Genomic DNA, 20,162 nt, shown 5'->3' on the forward strand with positions numbered 1-20,162 from the left:
ATTAATAGGCGCCATGGGGAAGTCACATTCCACCTGACACAGGTCCTTACAGGTCATGGTTGCTTCCGACAGTATCTACACCGTTTCGGGCATGCGGATTCTCCCGAATGCCCAGTGTGCAATGGTTTAGAGGAAACGGCGGAACACGTTTTGTTCGTGTGCCCGCGTTTTCGCACAATGCGTGACCGCATGCTTGCCACATGCGGGGAGGACACAACTCCGGACAACTTGGTCCAGAGGATGTGTGGGGATGAGTTTGGCTGGAACGCCGTTTCAACGGCTATTACCCACATCGTCTGGGAGCTACAGAGTAGGTGGCGCGTGGACTCGGAGAATGGCTAGTCCAGATGCAGTACAAGAGGTGGTCCAGGGGTTCGGAGTCGGCTTCGTAGGTCATACCGGTGCCCTGCGGTCGAGATCGACCCTTACAACGATTAAGTGGCCGCGGAGAGGAAGTCCCGGTAGTGGTGCTGTCGTAGCGTCGGTCTACTGGGTTGGATCCGAGCCCGCGGTTGGAAAGGGGTCCCCGGCAAGGGTCGGGGTAGGTGAGATCCTGCTGTCTGCAACCTACGGGTGCATCTGATTGGGCCTGAAGGGTAGTGATACCCTTCCTTACGGGCAGGTCAGATCGGGTTGCACGTGGGCATCAGTTCTTGATGTCCGCTCAGCAGTAGGGCGCGGGCGGGGTTGACCCTGCCCGCCTTCCGAGGACAAAGGGAGTGGCGAGGACCACTCGGGAAACTGGCTAAGCGCCAGCATGCTACCGTGATGGACTCTCCGAAGCGAGTCATCGATGTTCGTTGCTGCAGGCTACGCAGCTAACCTTGTGGGTGCGATGTGCACTAGCCCCTCTCTGAAGCAATACCTTCTTGGTGGTTCCGGAGAGACGTAGGGTTTGGCGACCATAGGAATGGCTTAGTGGGTACGAGGAGAGAGTAGTCCTGGATTTTACTTTTGTTGTAGAAGACGGCCTGTCAGACCTACACTACCCTAACCTTCTGTTAGGGTGTCTGTTGAGCAGATTATCCCCCTATGGTTTAGAAAAAAAAAATATATTGAAACTTCGATAGAAGTTCGTGAAGAGATTGCTGCCAAGGTTGTTGAGCAATTCTAACGATTAAGATGAATCGAAGGAACGACCAGTTTAAGAAAATCAATGAGCAATGATTTGTAGTTATTTTTACATGTTTTTCAAAGCTGGTTTTGTCTTTCTTTTATTTTGAAGGTTAAAAGAGTTAGTTTTATCTGGTGAAGCAACATGTGAGTAGTGTCTAAGTAAATAAAGGCTTATTCATATTAAGTCATCACTCCTTTCCTCTCCAGCATACTGTTTTTAACTGGAGCATCCATCTTCTTGCGTTTTTCTGTCTAAAAATAATATAATATAAAAAAAAAATAATAAAAATTGCTAAAGCTGTGGCCATTACATTATCAGACCCCCCCCCCCCCCCCCTCCTTCCCCCTATGACCATTTGAATTGGTGAAAGTCTCTTACAGAATAATAATTACACTAAAGTGTTAGTATTCTGAAGTCAATTTGAACTAGGGTAAGTGTACCAATTATGGCTATAGTACCAATTATTCGCCATAGTTGATTTTCACCCTTTAACGATATATATCAACAATAAAAAAAATGTGAACAACAGATCACGCTCACAAAAGATGGTTGCACTCATTTAAAGTTCACATTTTGCTCAAATTATGGTAGAAATAAATCATTTTCCTTAAAATTTCGGCTTCCTTGCACCCTTTTTCGCCATAGTGTACCAATTATGGCTAATCCCATAAGAAATGCATGCAAATAGTGCGAAAAGGAACCGAAGTTAAAAAATGTAGCCATAACTGGTACAGGGTTCCTATCATTGGCACACGATGTAATAAATACTAAAAGTAGTTTTGGCTCCGTTTTTATATTTTTCATGTAAAGTATGGAAACTAAATTATCTTTTAACATATTGGTGACATTCGTTGGTCTTCTCGTTATTTTTGTACAAATAGTTGTCCTTAAGTAGTGCCATAATTGGTACAGCCACCCTATGTTAAGATAAAATTTAAACTTCAATCAATATCACTTCCTCCACTACCATGCGGCTCCATTGTGACCTGATAGAAGAAAAAAAAATTTTTTTGGCGCTTAGCGCAAAAATGCGCAAACAGTGACCTATATAGCGAAAAACTAGACAAAATTTCACGTCAGATCCGGGATACGACGTCGGTTTCTGATGTTTCCTAAACAAGTACTTGATCTCTTTAATACGAAGTTTTTCTTCAATATTTCATAAAAGTCAATATGTTTGCATATTGTTAAAACATAATAATTTTGTGATTGAATTCCAAACAATCCCTGAAATGTAATGGTTATTCATACCCAAAAACACAAAAAATATTGTCACATTAAACAAGTCTTCCTAACTTTTACAACGAACTCATGAAGGAAGCTCATAAAATAAAGACAATAAATACTAATATTGTAGCACATAATACTTCAACTTTGAAAAAATCCACAAGACTCAATTTTCGACCAAATGACTTGAAAATTTGGGGTTTTCTTAGTTGAAGTATCTACAATGGAAGAAAAATATTAGAAAAATGAAATATTGAAGTCGATTTTTGAGGTTTTGTCCGGCTTCCGGCCACTGTGCGTAGGCGCAATAATTCTACACGTTCTACTGTGCCGAAAGGGGCTTAACACTTGTGTGGCCGGCAGGGTACCCGGGTACCTTTTTCAATTTCAAATCTCGATATTTTAATGGTTGTTGAGACTAGGATGTTTAAACTCTGTTAGATCTTAGAACTCGTGAATATACATCTATTACTGGGGTTGACCGAATTTTAAAGTGAGGAGGGGCAGGGGGAGGGGCTCCCGCATTTTTTTATTACGTGGAAGGCCAGCAGGGTACCCGGGTACCCACGAAATTGAAATGATCATACATATCTCCGTCAATTTTTCATAGATTTTGGAAAATTTTTAGCTCATTCAACTCAGAAACTCATCATCTATCGGGAAAATATTTGGTTAGACCGATCTAATCACCGTGGTTTTCGGAAAATCCATATTTTTGGGAGCATGTCCTTATACCATATTGAAACCCACATTGTTATGGCTAGGATATCTTAAAGTGTTTATGGTCAACCATGGCCCCACGAGAAGCGTGTTCCAAAATCACAGTTTCAAAGTCAACACGTTTTATGATTCCAGGCCAGTCAGATACAATATGCCAAAGCAATATTACGATGCTTGGTGCCGAAATTGCTACTAACCTACCGTATTGTATAAAAACATGGATCCGTAAAGGCTAAAATATTAACGACACATAAGAAAGTGGTAATTCTCTATTAATAATTCCAAAAGTCCCAGTGAAGAAACAGGGGTGTGAGCAGTAATAAATGACAAAAGTTCCATAAACAAATAAAAAAATGCATAAATAAATTAAAAGTTTCCATAAATAATTGATTTTTGAGCAATTAAAAACGTCAAAAATGCAATGAATAAATCAACTGTTGCAATAAAAAAGCCATTTTTTCCACCAAATAACTTCGAATTTTTCATAAATAAATCCGATTTTTCCATAATAAATTGGAAAAATCACAATAAAAAAAAATCGAAAAAGCAATAAATAATTCAAAAAGTGCAATAAACGAAAAACTAAATTATCAATAAATGTAAAAAAACGAGCAATAAAAGTAAATGCATTTTAAGCCAAAAAAATACATAGACCATGCGGCGAAGCCGCATAGAGGATTGAGGAACTAAGGCGGCAGAAGGCCGCCGAAGTTTCCGATATCCGATGCACCGCAACTGCATCGTTTCGGTTCTAGGCAAACCACAGATCCAATAATTTGCCCGGTATAATGCAAACATAGATGTTATCCCTTTTTTAGGTCCGACGAGCGATAGCGAGTTCGGACAGCAAGCAATTGCTCGATAAATTGCAATCATAGTTACGCAGGCTTTTCAGTCGTTTCAGTCATATAAGTGCGATTCAGCATTTCCCTGCCTCATACTTTCCTGCATTTGTTTTTCATGGGTAATTTAGTCATTTTTTATTGCATTTTTTGAATTTTTTATTGCTTTTTCGATATTTTTTTATTGTGCATTTTCTAATTTATTATGGAAAAATCGGATTTATTTATGAAAAATTCGAAGTTATTTGATGGGAAAAATGGCTTTTTTTATTGCAACAGTTGATTTATTCATTGCATTTTTGACGTTTTTAATTGCTCAAAAATCAATTATTTATGGAAACTTTTAATTTATTTATGCATTTTTTTTATTTGTTTATGGAACTTTTGTCATTTATTACTGCTCTCACCCCTGTTTCTTCACTGGGACTTTTCGAATTATTTATGGGAAATTTTATATTTATTATGGAACGTTCAATTGTCTGCCATCCGTAAATCCGGATTTTCCGGTACCCATGGTGATCGGACCGGGCCAACCAAATACGATCTTGATAGATAATGAGTTTCTGAGTTGAATGAGGCAAAAACTTTTAAAATCGGTGGAAAAATCGCTGAGATATGATCATTTCCATTTCGTGGGTACCCGGGTACCCTGCCGGCCTTCTACGGGTGTTTTTTTTTTGCTGGCCACACTACGGTTAAGGACAAACATCTTGAAATCTCGCTTCAACAGTGCATCTGAACTTCAAACGCACAAATCTAAAGAAGCAAGCTTCAAACAACAGTGCTTTTTATTATTCTGTTCTTGCTCATGTATGCCGCTTCGACGGAGTTTTAATAGCTGGATTAGCCTTGATGGAATGGTATATCGGTGGTGGATTTTTTTGAAAAAAAAAAATATGTACAATGTCCTACAGCAATTCATTGCTTTCATAAGTGACCTTTTGCAATGTAATTATGTCTCTCAATTCCTTTTTTGGATCGTTTGTTCTCATACGGAAACATTCTAAACTGTTCTAAAGATCGCAAAAACTGAACTGGCTTCTGAAAGTTTTTATTATTAACACTCGAAGCATTAACTTTTGAAGCATTATCCGTAGCCGCATAACATGCACTTTGCGTATAAATTTGCATTAATTTACGTTAATTTGAATATGCGACTCGTTATTGCTGCTCAATATCATACTGAGAGCTAAAATTGATATCATATCATATTCAGTTATGATTGTGACATGCATTAATTTATGAATAACACTTCAATATCACATTGAGATGATATCGAAATTTGTTCGATATTGGATGTGATTCAGATATTCTCGTCTGCCCGGGTCGTATCTGTCAATCTCGAATATGGGTCACGCTCAACGCTTGCCAGATCTCATTCCACCTGATCTGTTCACCTTGCACGCAACCATGCGAACACTAGTTTTTCAGGGTTGTTAACCGAAGCTCTTCACAACAGAGTGCAGCGAGCTCGTGGTTCATCCTTAACCGCCAAACAACGTTCTCCTGCACACCGTCAAAGATGAACCTAAGCACCTGATGCTCGAACACTGCGAGTGCTTGTATGTGTAAATCAGGTCCGTTGTTAAGTGTCCGTTAACGAAGCTGGCTTGATAACTTCCCACAAGATCATTCACATTAGGAGAAAGACGACGGGATATGATCTGGGATAGCCCTTTAAAGGAGGTATTGAAAATTGTGATAGCTCGGAAGTTCTCACACTACGGCTTGTCACCTTTCTTGTAGATGGAGCAGATGATCCCTTCCTTCTACTTCTCCGTTAGATGGCCGGTCTACCAAGTTCGGAATATTAGCCGGTGCATGCAGGATCGCCAACTTTTCCGACCCCATCTTGATGAGTTTCGCTCCGGTATCATCCTTTCCAGCTACCTTGTTGTTCTAGGGGTGCTGGATAGCATGCTTAACTTCCCTCGCCAAGTAACAATTCCATTGCTGATTGGTTTTGTTTGATTTTTATTAGGGTTCCATAATAGTAATAATTTAAACTCACATTTTTTTTTATCTGTATTAACGAGATTTTTAGCCCTAGGCTAGTTCATCTCGGGACCCACGCTTTACTTCCCTTCCGAAAGAACAACTCACATTTTGCGAGTTTGTCGGGAGTGGAATTCGATCCCAGGTCCTCGGCGTGATAGTCAAGTGTTCTAACCATCACACCAGGTCCGCTCCATTTGAACTCGCAGTTTTATCACTACTTTTATGAAAACCATTGATGCAATGTTTATAGTATACTTGAAGATATCCATAAAGCCAGATTTTGAGAGTAAACAAAACTCTCCTATATGTAAACCTTCTGGCATTCATAATTACCACAAACTCTCAACAGATGGCAATCCGTTCGACATATGTTGTTGGAAAAGCAAAAACTACGACACTGCTAGGTTTATTGTGATCATCATAAAAGTAAACTTGCTTTCATTTTATTTTCGCTAATTATGGTCGTCGCCATATTGAAGAATTAGCTAACGTGATTGGAAAATAGTTAATTTTGTTCAAATAAGCAATAAATTGATAGTTTGCCGCCATTTCCATAACATGCCCACATAAATAAACTCTCTTAGCTGAGTTTTCTTGTGACACATTACCTAAATGGAGGTTTCAGTGTAATCCATTTTATGAACAACCCAGCCATGGTTGTTTTGTATCTTCCTTTCCCATCCCTCAGCTGTCGCAAGGACGTGGCCAGGACAGCACTCGACCGTTGGAGGATTGCGTCAATCTTGTCTAAGAGTCAGAGATTAGTCCCAAATCTGTGTGCTTTGGTAACGGACAGGAAGGATGCAACCCTCATAACAGCGATCCAGGACTGTACCACCTACGAATTTGTGCGACTTGCTTAATGCTAATGCTAACCCAGCCATGGTTGTTTTGTGAAAAACGAAGCATTTTTTGAATACTTTTGGAAAATAGCTTCAGAACAATCTCTGGAGATTTTCTAAATGTCTAGAAAATTACGTATTTTGATGAAATTTCTTAAAGAATGCTTCAAAAAATTTCGAAAAAAAATCGAGAACTACAAGGAGAAATCCTTGCAAAAAAATGCATAAGAAATGCTTGGAGTTTTCTTTTTAACTGGACAAGACGATAACTTTTCATTAGATTCTGAACGCACTATTTCAGTATTTCGGGAAGAATATCTAAAGCTTTTTTTTTTATCTGTATTAACGAGATTTTTAGCCCTAGGCTAGTTCATCTCGGGACCCACGCTTTACTTCCCTTCCGAAGGAAGAACCCACATTTTGTGAGTTTGTTGGGAGTGGGATTTGATCCCAGGTCCTCGGCGTGATAGTCAAGTGTTCTAACCATCACACCAGGTCCGCCCCACATATCTAAAGCTTTTATCTGGAGAAAAAAAATGAAAATTTGATAAGATATCATAAGAAGAATTTTAAAACGAATCCTCGGAGGAGTTTTTGAATTATTAATTGGAAAAAAATGTCTGCGAAAGTATTGAAGAATGGACGTATTTTTAGAAAATTTCTGTACGAATCTTTTTGAATGTTAAGGAAAAATTTCTAGAAGAAATGTTAGAATTTCATGAGATTTTTCAGAAAATATCGGGATTTATTGTTGGAAGAACTCTTGGAGAAATACTTGTAATAAATTGAAAAACATTTTTTTAAAGTCTCGAGCTAATTTTGGAGATATTTCTAAAGATATTTTAAGAGGAATTTTAGAAATCAAGGAAAAACATTTGGAGGAAATGCTTAGAAATTTCTGAAGCAACCTTTGTGAAATTTGTAGATTAATCTTTTGAGAAATATAAAGTGTAATTCAAGGATAAATCCGTGTAGAAACTCATGGACAATACTTTGCCTTAACTTTTAGATTATTTCTTCAAGCGATTCGGGATTATTCTTGAAGTCTTCTTTTGAAGAGTTCATTGCGAATATCTTGAAGAGGAATTCTCGAATAAAATCCTAAAAGTGAAATTAGATGAAAGTTCTGGAAGAATCTATTGATAAGTACTTCCCCAAAAAAATCAAGAAATTCTTAGTTCAAATTCTGTAGAGATTCGAATTAATTTTAGTTATAATCTTAAGAGGATATTTCTTTGTAGAAATCTTGGAAGAATTGTTTAAGATGTTTGGAGTGGATTTTGAAGCAATCTCTGCAATTTTTGAGGCAATTATCGTGATGAATTCCCACAGGAATCGTTCGAGGCATTCTGGGAAACATCGTCGACGGAATTCCTAGACTAGAGGAATATCTGGAGAAATGTTTGATACCAAGCTAAAAATTTCATGACAAAATAGTCTTCAAAAGGTTTTGAGAACCGTCATAAAACCAAATTCTTTTTTTTTATTTGAGTATGGTTCTAAGATTCTTGTCTAGTCTATTTGACTAAAAACTGTTACTTGGGTGGAATCATCATAGAAATTTCTGAAGTAGTTACCACTTGTCCTTGAAAAAATTCCAAGAAATGGAATTTCTGAAAAAAACCTGTGCTTCTCTTCAGAAAACGCAAGAGGAATTTTAGTAAAAATTCTGGACAAATTCGAATTAATTTAGTATGAATCATGAGCGGAAGAAGTTTTCGGAAAAATTCTGGAGTGATTTCCGAAGAATTTCTTGCAAAAAATATTAGGGCAACCCTCGTGAGAAATTTTGGATAAATTTTCAGAGAAAACCCCACTGGAATCAGTGGAAGTTTTTTGGGAAAAATCTTCGATGGAATTCTTAGAGAAATTTCTGGAGAAATATTTGGTAGCATCATGATAAGATTTTTTGAAGCAATTTTAACCTTAAATTGTTTACAAATTAAATCGCATGGTGTGAACATAAAATTATGTCTATTCAACCTCCGAACACTTCTTCACCATTTCTTCTTGTTTTCTCTCTTACAGATATCACACAATCATGAATCTCAGTCAATCTCTAACCATGTCGTCATCGCTAGCGCTAGTTCTGTTAATGCTCACATTCCACAATGCCAGCGCGGAGCTGTTCACAGCGCTGGCCGATATGGAAGAACTCTTGGAGACTGAATCCGTTCTGATAGCAAATTTAGATAACTACATCCGAGTGCAAGAGGATAAACTGAATCAGCTGAGGAGGTACGTTTGAGCGTTCTGTTTCGAATGGCTTGGATTGTTTTAAATGAGTGTCTTCGTTCGTTGTTCTAGGAGAAGCGCCGAATACCAAAGGGAGCACACAGAGGCCGCCAAAGATGTCGGTACATATCTATCCAATCCGGTGAACGCATTCCTACTGACAAAACGACTCACGACGGATTGGCGCGAAGTGGAAAACCTCATGTCGTATGATGTGGGGTCGGAATTCCTGGAGAACGTCACCAACTACAGAGACGTTCTCAAATTCCCCTCCGATGAAGATCTCAACGGAGCAGCGGTGGCTCTGATGCGATTGCAGGACACCTACAAACTAGACACAGCTTCCGTTGCTCGAGGAGAACTAAATGGGATCCAGTACAGTACGGAGATGACGGCCGGGGATTGCTTCGAGCTGGGGCGACAAACGTATTTGAACGGGGACTATTATCACACGGTGCTGTGGATGCGCGAGGCAATGGATCGCCTTTCACATGAAGTCAATCGAACCACGACGAAAGCAGATGTGCTGGAATATCTGGCGTTCTCCACTTTTAAGCAAGGTTCGTACGACAACTTAGCATATAATGTGTAGTTTTCCTTTCATAATTGCGACACTAGAGTAACAACAATCCCAGTGGGATTCTCCTCCGATCGAATGATCAGGCAAACGGTGATGCGATGAATCGTGATCGGTTTCTTTTTGTTATTGGCGTTCAATTTATTCAATCCACTGCTGCAACAGAATGTAGGCACAAGGCACGGCGTAGGCCAAATGAAGGCAGCACAGTGTGCTGCGCGCCTAAGGTAGGGCCGATGAAGTGCATCGTGTTGAAAAGTTCAAAGTTGGTCGTGATGTTGTTGCTTCGCGGGGACCCAAAATTTAGCATCAATCTGTGGAATGATCGATACAAAAAAAAACTAGTGAATGTCATCGCTCATGTTGCAACGAGAAATGTTGATATTTGGCAAAAATATATCTTCTCATGAATGGTTGAGTTACCCAACTTGAGTCTGTGTTAATCACGTCAGCAACAAAAGAAACAACGTTTTTCAAGTGAGCTAATATTTTCATGAGAAACCTAGTAATTTTTAAAATAATAAAAAGAAAAGCTTTCTGATATATTTTTATGCAACTCATTGGAATTTGAACTTCAAGTTAGTAATCGTTTGGGCATTTTTAAACCTTCAAAAAGTGATCTGACCCAGTGATAAATTTATAGTTTTAAGTACATTCTGTGCACATAATGGAAAATCATTGTTTACTACCTTGATATCATAATGACTATTAGAGTGGGTCTACGTTGTATACGGGAATATTGAAATTTGATCGCATCAATCCGGAACAAAGCTTTTTCAATCTATATTAGCTTACAAAACAACTGTGCAAAATTTGGAAGCGATTAGTTGCGTCCCCGTTTTCAGCATTGCGGTTGAAATATGTATATTTAGTATGGGAAAACTAACTTTTTGCATTTTACTCATAAGTTGAATTTTATTTGTTTAAAACCATATAACTAATAACGCTAAAGTATAGCCTAGGATATGCCGAAAAACTTTGCCGAAAACCACAAAGTGATCCGACGCTTGTAGAACTTAGGCTTGGTAACTTAGGCCAAATGTTGAGATTTTATTATTGATGTTATTCCTTAACATGTTAAATGTTAAGCACCATCAGACGATCTGAACGTAATAACTTTTGTCACACGTGTCGGATCAATTTGCGGTCTTCGGCAAAGTTTTTTGGCATATCTTACATCTTGTTATGCTATACAGGCGTACCTCGATAGTACGTACCCTCGATAGTGCGTACCCTCGATAGTACGTACCCTCGATAGTACGTACATTTTGCCTCGATAGTACGTACACCAAAATTTAGTTAATTTTTAATCTACAAAAATGAGTTCGAATCATTAGTAGACGTATAGCAGAGACTCCGATACTATGAATTTGTGTTATGCAGACTCCTATAACACGGATTTTCATTAAACAGTTTTAAAATGTAGCGAAATGGAAGGCATGAACGAATACGTTTGATGTAATGGTTGCAGTATTCTTCGCTTTATAGAGACATTTTCTACCAGTCAAATTAAATTTCTCGGCGAAGAATGCTCTTCAAAACATTAATCAAACCCATCAAGTTACTTGTCCAAACCATTGATTTCAGTTCACTTACTTGTTATTCTTCATTTCGTTTTGCAACAATTAACAGACGTAATATTTCGCACATTTTTGGATTCAAATAATAGTCACGAAAACATGTTCGCCCAATGCTAAAAGGACTGAGTTTGGCTAAACATCAACTAGGTGGTGATAGTGGGCAAACGTCAAACTCGAAGAAAAACAATGCGAGCGCCACGAGTGGAAAGTTGACCAACTATCAACTTTTTGAATAGACCGTTAAATCAGTGTACGATGGGAATTAGCGAAGTGTTACGTCTGTTTGTCTGTGATGAGTGGTTGGATTTAATTCAAAATATGGGGTATGCGAGCGTGTGCTGTTTTATAACTTGATGGTGGAATGGTGGCTCACCTCATGGAGTTCCTTCTGGGATCCCACAAGAATACCATCCAGGACTCCCCTCGTGGTTTTCTTCTGGGATTCCGTAAGCTCTTAATGAGATTCTTCCGGAAGTTAATATAGGATTCCTCCAGAAGTTCCTCCTGGGGTTTTCCAGGAGTTTATTTTTTCTGAGCTTTCTTAAGAGATTCCGTCTGAAGTTCCGTCAAAAGCTCTTGCCAGGATTGTTCCAGGAAGTTCTCCGAGATTTTTCCAGAGATTCCTGGATTTCTGTAGAAATTAATTCCGAGATTCCTTCAGCATTACTCCTTCTAGTAACCTTAGTATTTTTTCCTGAAACTCTTCCAAGTATTCTTTCCGTGGTTTTCCACAAACTTATTCTAGAATCCCTGTAGGATTTATGTGATTCTTCAGGGAGCTATAACTAAGTTGCTTTTATCTATGTTTATTTAAGGAAATCCTACAGGAACTACATGAGGAATTCCATAAACAAAATACTTCAAAAAATCATAATAAACTCCAGGAGGATTTTCATTACAAACATCTGAAAGAATTCCATATGGGTCTGCAGCAATTTCAGACGGAGCTCTTGGTAGAGACCCAAAAAGAGTCCTAGAAGAAGCTCTAAGAGGAATCCCGGCAGAAGTTCCTGAAAAGTAATCCCAGACAGTCACCCAGAAGAAATTCTCGGAGGAATCCCGGAAGGAATTTACCTGGTGAAATTATTGTTGGAGTCCCAGAAGGAATACTTGATTCAGAAGTAGCTCCCAAAAAAAAGCAAGAAGTTCCTGGAGGGATCTAGGAGAAGCTTTTAGAGGAATACTGAATGAAGTTCTTGTCAGGGATCTTGTAGGATTTCTGGAAGGGTTTGAGAAGGAATTCCTGAAGAATTCCCAGAAGATACTCCGGGAAGAATCTCGTATGAAATTCCTGGAATAAATCCTTACGGATTGTTGCAAGGAGTTTTTAAAGAAATCTCGGTAAGAATTTCTGATACCATTTCCGAAAGAACTCCCAGAGCAATTCTGGGTGATGTTGCTAGAATTTCCAGAAATACCATTTGGAAGCTCAAAAAAAATCCAGAGACATCCTAAAAGAAACTACTCAGAGTATCTTGGATGAAATTCCTGGAAGATTCCGGGGACTCCTTGAGAAATTCTGGAAGAAATCTCTTAAAGTTCGAAACGTAAACAAGAAGGTCACAAAACGTCAAAAAATTCTTTAGCAACCGCGGCTTGCACAGCCCTATAGGCTGTACTAATTCAATTGTTTCGCTTTCTCGCTTGCTTTAGGGATTTCTCCAAGTTTCAAGTTTTTTTCAGTTTCGAAATTCCTCTAGGTGTTATGACGGGCTTGGTGGTCTAGTGGCTACCGCTTCTGATTCGTATGCAGAAGGTCATGGGTTCAATCCCTGGCCCGTCCTTTTCATCCTACTTTGTATCTTTCTATTCACTTTCTCTCACTCTCTCTTCTCTACATATACAACTCATGTATATTCATATGTTCATAGCCATCGCTAGAACCAGAAACGAATTGAAAAAAGTCGTTTTCCTCCTTTCCAACTTCCACTCACAGCACAGTGTATATATATAACGCCTATAAGTTATGCAACCAAAGCGTGCTGTGCCGCTTGACCTTATTCATAATATTCACCACACAATCTATCATGAACACTATAAATAACCCTATCCATGGATCGCATCACCGACCCAACGGTGACTCCCAGATCTCCCATCCTTTCCGTCTAACAAATACCCCAGTCCGTGCGGGTTGTGGGACGCAGAGTGCTCTCGGTCTCTAGTAGCAACAACCAGTACACTCTAACATTCCTTTCCCTTCCCAGCTGACTATAAGGACTTGGCCGGCGCCGTTATTGATCAAATATGCAGCTGCTAAAATTGCACTTTGAGAATAAGTGGAATGTCCCAGCCCCTTATTCAGTTGGATCACAGTGCAACTGGTACCAGTTCAGATCAATCACGGAGGAGCAACAATTGACATTTATAGTCAGAATTGATCGTTTTGATCGATCGTTGATCGTTTCGAAATTCCTCTAGGTGTTAGTTCCGAGATTTCTCCAGGAATTCTTACTGGGATTTCTTAGGAATTCTTCCTAATGAGATTAAAGGGTCTCCTTAAGAGATTCTCCAGAGATTCCTTCCGAAACTTCACACCAAGAATTTCTTCTGTAATATATTCGGGGCTTCCAGGATGTCTTCAGGAATTTCTTCTAGAATACCTCCAGGAATTTCGTTCCGGGATTCCTCCAGAAACTCATTCCGAGATTCCTACAGGAATTCTTTCTAAGATTCATCAAGTAATATTTCCTTGAATTCCTCCAAGAGTTCCGGGATTCTTCCAAAAGCTCCGGGATACCTCTAGGAATCCCTTCTCGTAAAAAAATAAACTCTTGGAGTAGTCCTAGAAAGAGCAATGTTCAGAAGATTTTGAAAAAAAATCACGAAAATAAATATTATAGGAGAAAATACATCTAGAATGTTTCTATAACAAGATATAACTGATCTAGATCGATTTGATTATATCTAGACCAGTTTGGATGGTTCTAAAAGACAAATCAACTAAAATCAATATAAGTTCCCAGAGACGAGATGCCTCTACGAAGTATCCCCAGAGCACAAAAAGATTTTTCCAATAAAGAAGATCCTAAACAAGCAAAATTACGTAATTAATAAACGGACCCTTAGCCAACATGTAATTTTTTGGCAAACCTGACGTTCTAGAAATAACATTCTTTGATTTGAAAGTGAAATTTGAAATAAAAATGTGTGATTCGATAGTACGTACGTTTCGATAGTACGTACACTAAACGAAGCGGTGGTGTACGTACTATCGAGGTATGCCTGTATTTCAACGTCATTAGTTACATCCAGTGTCAGATTTAGAGGGGGGGCAGGGGGCCAGACCCCCCCCCCCCACATTTTAGGGGCCCCCACATAATTTCACTTCACGAAAAAAAAGATGTGATGCAAGAAAAAAAAAACTAGTGCAAGAAACATCTCTTGATTGAAAGACTGTAACTATTTGTCTAGCTTTTTATGAAATTTTTAATTTTCCCTCTAAAATTTACTAACATTTGTTTTTTTGTGCAATTGCTTATGAAAAATTACTGGAAATCCTGAAGAAAATCTTCGATTGAATTCTAAACGAACTCAAAAACTTTATGAATTGCAGAGTCTAAAAATCCTACTAAATTTGTTTGTTTATTTTCCGTAGAAAGTTTTTGAAAACATTTTGAAACATTTTGAAGTTCTTGGAAGAACTAAAGAATTTTTTTTGAAATTTAGATGTAGTGGTGTGCTCGAACAAATTTCCGATCAGCTTCCGCACCACGGAGCAAACGTCTTCTTCGAACTATTACAAGCGCAAAAGGTCGAATTAGGTCCAACAAAACCGGTCATCCAAAACAGTAAGCTTGGATGGCTCGACGCTGGAAACTACGCAACAGATTTTCCAACCAAGTCGTCTCTTCAAGTGGCAAACTGTTTTCCCAAGGTGGGCGGTGAGAACGATTCGACTGGGGAACGCCTGAAGGTGGGCGGTTACAACAAAAACCAGAACAACAATAATTGAATTATGGAGCCAAAAATTGACTTGCAATTGGTGGGCGGAATGTCGAGGCCACCGACAAGCTACCGGGGTGATCACCACCGCACCAGTAGAGATCAACGTTCTGATTGACAACATACTCATTATTATTCACCTTGAGAAGCACCTGAAAATAGAAGAAAAAATCTTACCTTTTCCACTAAGAATAATTGCCATTGTCATTAACATTCAATTGTAGTCACTTCTATTCAAAATACATCCAATTAACAATAGGGCATTGTAGACAATCGTTTATAAACACACATAATAGGGCACAATACAATATTGTTAAAATGAAAATTTCCATACATCTATTGTAATTTTCTAGTATAAATAGCACCCATTGGACATGAGTCGACTCAGTATAAAATAAAAGGTGAAGGAGTTAATATCGGACTCTCTATGTTTTAATTCTTCTACCCGACTAGAAATCGCGTTGCCAAGGCTTTTGGCGTAATATTTTACCTCTTGTAAGCTGACTTCATTGTAAACGAAGCTAGTTCTGTTCGCTTGTGTTATTTTGCAACTTTTATGCAGTTAAACACTAGTTCAAAGACCCTCCTAGGATAAGCATGTGGTGGAATTATCACCTGAGACAATTTTATCACGGAGCTGGACGTTTTTCTTTTGATGCGGCGTATTGCCCCGTTTATTTTGATAAGGCAAATTTTGGAACGTTTTCGAAAAACGTTTCAAAGCATCCATAGACGCCCCTCCAAAGGCAAAGTTCTCATGCAATACTTCACTGACTTTAGGAACAACGATTTGCAGTGGACAATAGATGGAATAAGGCGCCAGTTTTAGATATGTTGCCATTTCTGCTTAGTGGGGGGGGGGGGGGGCATATTATACCTGTTTACCCTATAACTATAACGCAGCTAACTATATTCTAGGTAATGTTCATACTGCCCTGCTCATGACCAATGAATTGTTGGAGCTGGTACCGGATCATGAAAGAGCCGTTGGTAATAAAGTTTATTACGAAAAAGAATTGGAAAAGGAAGCGAAGCAGAAAGCACTTCGGGGAGATGATGGAAGCGTAGATGTCCCGGTGGATACCACAACGGTGAGTAATTGGAAGATCCTACAAGGTGGGGCAATTTTTGTATTCCATAGGTTGAACGATTTGCACTACATCACATTCAACATAATATTACATAAATTAAGCTATTCAGTTAGCGGCAGTCGTTCTCCATCCTTTTGATCACGCCCGATACTCACTATATTACATTTATCCTTGTACATCCATCTTGTCCGCTGTATCCCACGCCTTCTTGTACCCTCCGGATATGTGAAAAACATATTTTTTACAGGGTTGTTGTCCAACACTCTTGCCATATGCCTGCCCGCCGAATCCTTTTGGCTTCGTCCATTTTCTGAATGCTAATTTCACCGTAGAGGGCAGCAAGCTCGTGGCTCAACCTTCGCTGCCACATACCATTCTCCTGCACGCCACCGAGGATCGTCCGTTTCGTCCAATCTTGTCCAGAGGATGTGAAGGGATGAGTTTGACTGGAAGGCCGTTTCAACGGCTATCACCCACATCGTCTTGGATCTACAGAGGAGGTGGACATGGACTTGGAGAATGACTAGTGCCGACGCTATTCAAGAGCTGGTCCAAGGGTTCGGAGTCGGCTTCGTATGTCGTCATGGTGCCATGCAGTCGAAAGCGATCCTTACATCAATTAAGTGGCCGCGGGGAAAATATCCTGGTAACATTGCTGTCGTGGCGTTGGTTTACTGGGTTGGATCCGAGCCCGCGGTTGGAAAGTTATCCTCAGTAAGGTCAAAGCAAGTGGAGGCCCCATATCAACAGGTCTTTCTGTGTACTGTCTGATAGGGCCTTACTTGCACGAAGGTCAAATCGTTGTGCACGCAGTATCAGTTCTTGATGCTTGCTGTGCAGTTGGGAGCATGCGTGGTGTCGACCTTGCCTGCCTTCAGACGATAAACGGAGTGGTGAGGTCTACTCGGGAAACTGACTTAGCGTCAGCATGCTACCTTTGTGAACTCCCCAAAGCGAGCCATCGATGTTCGTTGCTGAAGCCTACGCAGCTTACTTTGAGGGTGCGATATGCACACTAGCCCCTCTCTGGAGCAATACCTTCTTGGTGGTTCCGGAGAGACGAAGGTTTTGTCGAATGTTCATTAGTGGGTCGAGGAAAGAGTAGTCATGCCTTTCATTTTTTTTTGTAGAAGATGGTCCTTAACCCCACACTACCTGTACCTTTCTTCAGAGATGTCCATATCCTCAGTGTGGGAAAGAGAAATAGAAAATACACCACTCACGCTGTGCATCTGAACAGGAGCCCTTCTCTTATGTGTGGATCCACCACTGCGATTCGGATGCGCGCAAGCTTGGTGGGTAGAAATAAATCTCTTAGCTCCCTGAGCACTAGGCCACACAACAGTGCGGCGAGAGCGATTTCAAATTCTCTTCGGTGAAAGTGTAAAAAATCACCCGGGTGCGCGCTCCAGTGAGGTTTTTGCGCCAGAGTGCGCGCTGCGGTGAAACGCCGGAGAGTTCTCGCCCCGGCGACACCATGGTGATAATTCGGTGACTGCCGGGTGAAAACACGGGAGAGCGCCGGAGAGCGATGCGCGCGAAAGAGTGAGCCACACTCGATCCAAGGCGGACGAGCAAGAGCACGCACTAGCGCTTGGTCTACCTACCACCCAAAACAAGAGAAACTGGCTTCTTGGTGTGGTGAAAGATGTTTCTATCCCCAGTGTGGTCGATAAACTGACGCCGCAGTGAATCGCTACGGTGAAATGCCATCTCTGCCTTTCTTTTCGTGTGTCTGTTGAGCAGACTATCCTATCATAGTTTAGAAAAAATGGTCCATCTCGAGATACCCGTCCTTATCCCGTCACATTTCGACTTGCGGCCAACAGGTTATGCGGGATGAGTTGAGCTTCTGATAGAATTTCCGTGATACTTATCCAGTATAACTTGAAAACGGCACAGTAATTCCATTTCCTCGCTTTTCGCTTCTTCAAGGCGCAGATTCTTTTCCCAAAAAAGGCGAATTTGCTGATTACGCTTCCGTTTGTAACGTTCCGAATTCTGTCGAGTCTCATGCTGCAGCATGACCCTTCCTCTTACGTTCTTCTCCTCAAAAATCTCTCTTCACTCTATATTCCTCGTTAAATCAATCGTGTTGTCCGTCCCATTTTCATGTATCCGACGGTGCTTTTGACTGCATCGTTACAGGCTACTTCAATTATAATCCAGCAGTCCTCTAGATAGACCTCTTGGAGCTGGTTCTCATCCGGAGGCTACCTCAAGATTCTGCGCGATTGCTGAGGTAACATCTGGTTGCGGCAGTCGCCCTAGGTCGTACTGATGTGGCCGTCAGAACCGTACATTATTGATTAGGGAGAGTTTTGGGCGTAATTTGACCATTACCAAGTAGTGGTTAGAGTCGCTGAGAAAATCCATGTATGTCTATAAAAAGGAAATGGGAAAAACATACAAGATTTTCGTCCATAACTTGTACTGATGAATATCTTTCTGTTTTAGAAGATTCGTACTGCAAAAGATAACCCCCACGTATACGATTCTTCGGAGCGAAAGCTCTACGAGCAGCTTTGCAGAGGAGAAGCCGAACGATCCGTAACCGAAACATCCAAACTGAGATGTCGGTACGTCATCAATAAATCACCTTTCCTCAAAATTGCCCCACTAAAGCTGGAGGAAGCCAACTTGAAACCGTACATTGTGATCTATCATGACGTTATGTCAGACGCGGAAATGGAAGTAGTGAAACGATTGGCCAAACCAAGGTTCCGGCGAGCGACCGTGCAAAACTACAAAACCGGCGAGTTGGAAGTGGCAAACTACCGCATTAGTAAATCTGCGTGGTTGAAAGACCAAGAACACCCCTACATAAAGGCAATCGGAGAGCGGGTAGAGGACATGACTGGGCTCACGATGAGCACGGCAGAAGAACTGCAGGTGGTGAACTATGGCATCGGTGGTCACTACGAGCCGCATTTCGATTTCGCCAGGAGAGAGGAGACGAATGCCTTCAAGAGTCTAGGAACGGGAAACCGCATTGCTACGGTTTTATTCTACGTAAGTCTGGATGTTTACCACTAGTGACTATTGTATATTAATTGGGCATTCTTTTTTTTTTCAAGATGAGTGAAGTGACGCAGGGCGGAGCAACAGTATTTCCCAGCCTTCGATTGGCACTGTGGCCCAAAAAAGGGGCTGCGGCTTTCTGGTTTAACTTACATGCTTCAGGCCAAGGGGATTATTCCACGCGACACGCCGCGTGTCCTGTTCTCACGGGAACGAAATGGGGTAAGCTAGGAAGCCTGTTAGCATGCGCTGTGTTATTACCAAATAATTATTGTTCTTCCAGTTTCAAACAAATGGATTCACGAGCGCGGTCAAGAGTTCCGGAGGCCGTGCGAGCTGAAGCCGGACCACCCAGAAGAGTTTTGACAGCACATAGTGTACGATGACGAATTAGACGAACTGAATGATGATTTAGAGGAAATGGACGGGTTCACTTGAACTTGGTTCCCATACTAGTTGCCATGACGTTGGTTTCTTCCCAGTGCGAAGGAATGAATTTTACCAAAATAGTTTTTTAGGATTTCAGAGATTTTATAGCTATATTTAAGAAAAGAAAAACACCAAAATTAAAACTTTTGTATTTTGCATTTATACACTTGATCCATGAGAGATTTCAGTTCCAACTTATTTTCAACGGTTTTTTTTAAATAGAACATTTATTAAACATGCGTTTGCGAGCAGAAATCTGCTTTCATGAAATACTATGTACTTCACGTTACAGTTAATTCAAATGGTTCAAATAAATAAATTTCATAAAATTGTTTATATTTTGTTTCGAAGAACTCCATTTACTCTATATGATTATCTTCGGATAAAAACAAATCTTTGTTGAGGATAAATTTACAAGCATTATAAAATTACAAACATTAATTTTATATAGTTGTTGCCTACTTTTCAAGTATCCAAGCTTGGGAAATCTCACTCACTCACCCGAACGCTAGCTAGTAAAGGGATGCTAACATATAGTTTA

At 40.2% G+C, this 20,162-nt stretch overlaps 1 protein-coding gene across 2 annotated transcripts in view; it reads left to right on the top strand.

Annotated features, from left to right (window-relative positions):
- Nucleotides 1-19,950, top strand: part of LOC109421883 (prolyl 4-hydroxylase subunit alpha-1) — a 33,815-nt gene extending 13,865 nt beyond the window's left edge. The window contains exons 2-7 of one of the 2 annotated variants that reach the window (XM_019696458.3): nucleotides 8,775-8,984; nucleotides 9,054-9,541; nucleotides 15,999-16,171; nucleotides 18,629-19,183; nucleotides 19,249-19,414; nucleotides 19,476-19,950. In XM_019696458.3, coding sequence (XP_019552003.3) covers nucleotides 8,788-8,984; nucleotides 9,054-9,541; nucleotides 15,999-16,171; nucleotides 18,629-19,183; nucleotides 19,249-19,414; nucleotides 19,476-19,558 — 1,662 coding nt within the window. In that variant the 5' untranslated portion in view covers nucleotides 8,775-8,787 and the 3' untranslated portion in view covers nucleotides 19,559-19,950. The remainder of the gene's footprint in view (nucleotides 1-8,774; nucleotides 8,985-9,053; nucleotides 9,542-15,998; nucleotides 16,172-18,628; nucleotides 19,184-19,248; nucleotides 19,415-19,475) is intronic. The other variant, XM_019696459.3, reaches the window with a different exon arrangement.
- Nucleotides 19,951-20,162: the final 212 nt, after the last annotated feature.

Source organism: Aedes albopictus, chromosome 1 (genome assembly GCF_035046485.1).
Source record: "Aedes albopictus strain Foshan chromosome 1, AalbF5, whole genome shotgun sequence".
Classification (NCBI taxonomy): domain Eukaryota; kingdom Metazoa; phylum Arthropoda; class Insecta; order Diptera; family Culicidae; genus Aedes; species Aedes albopictus.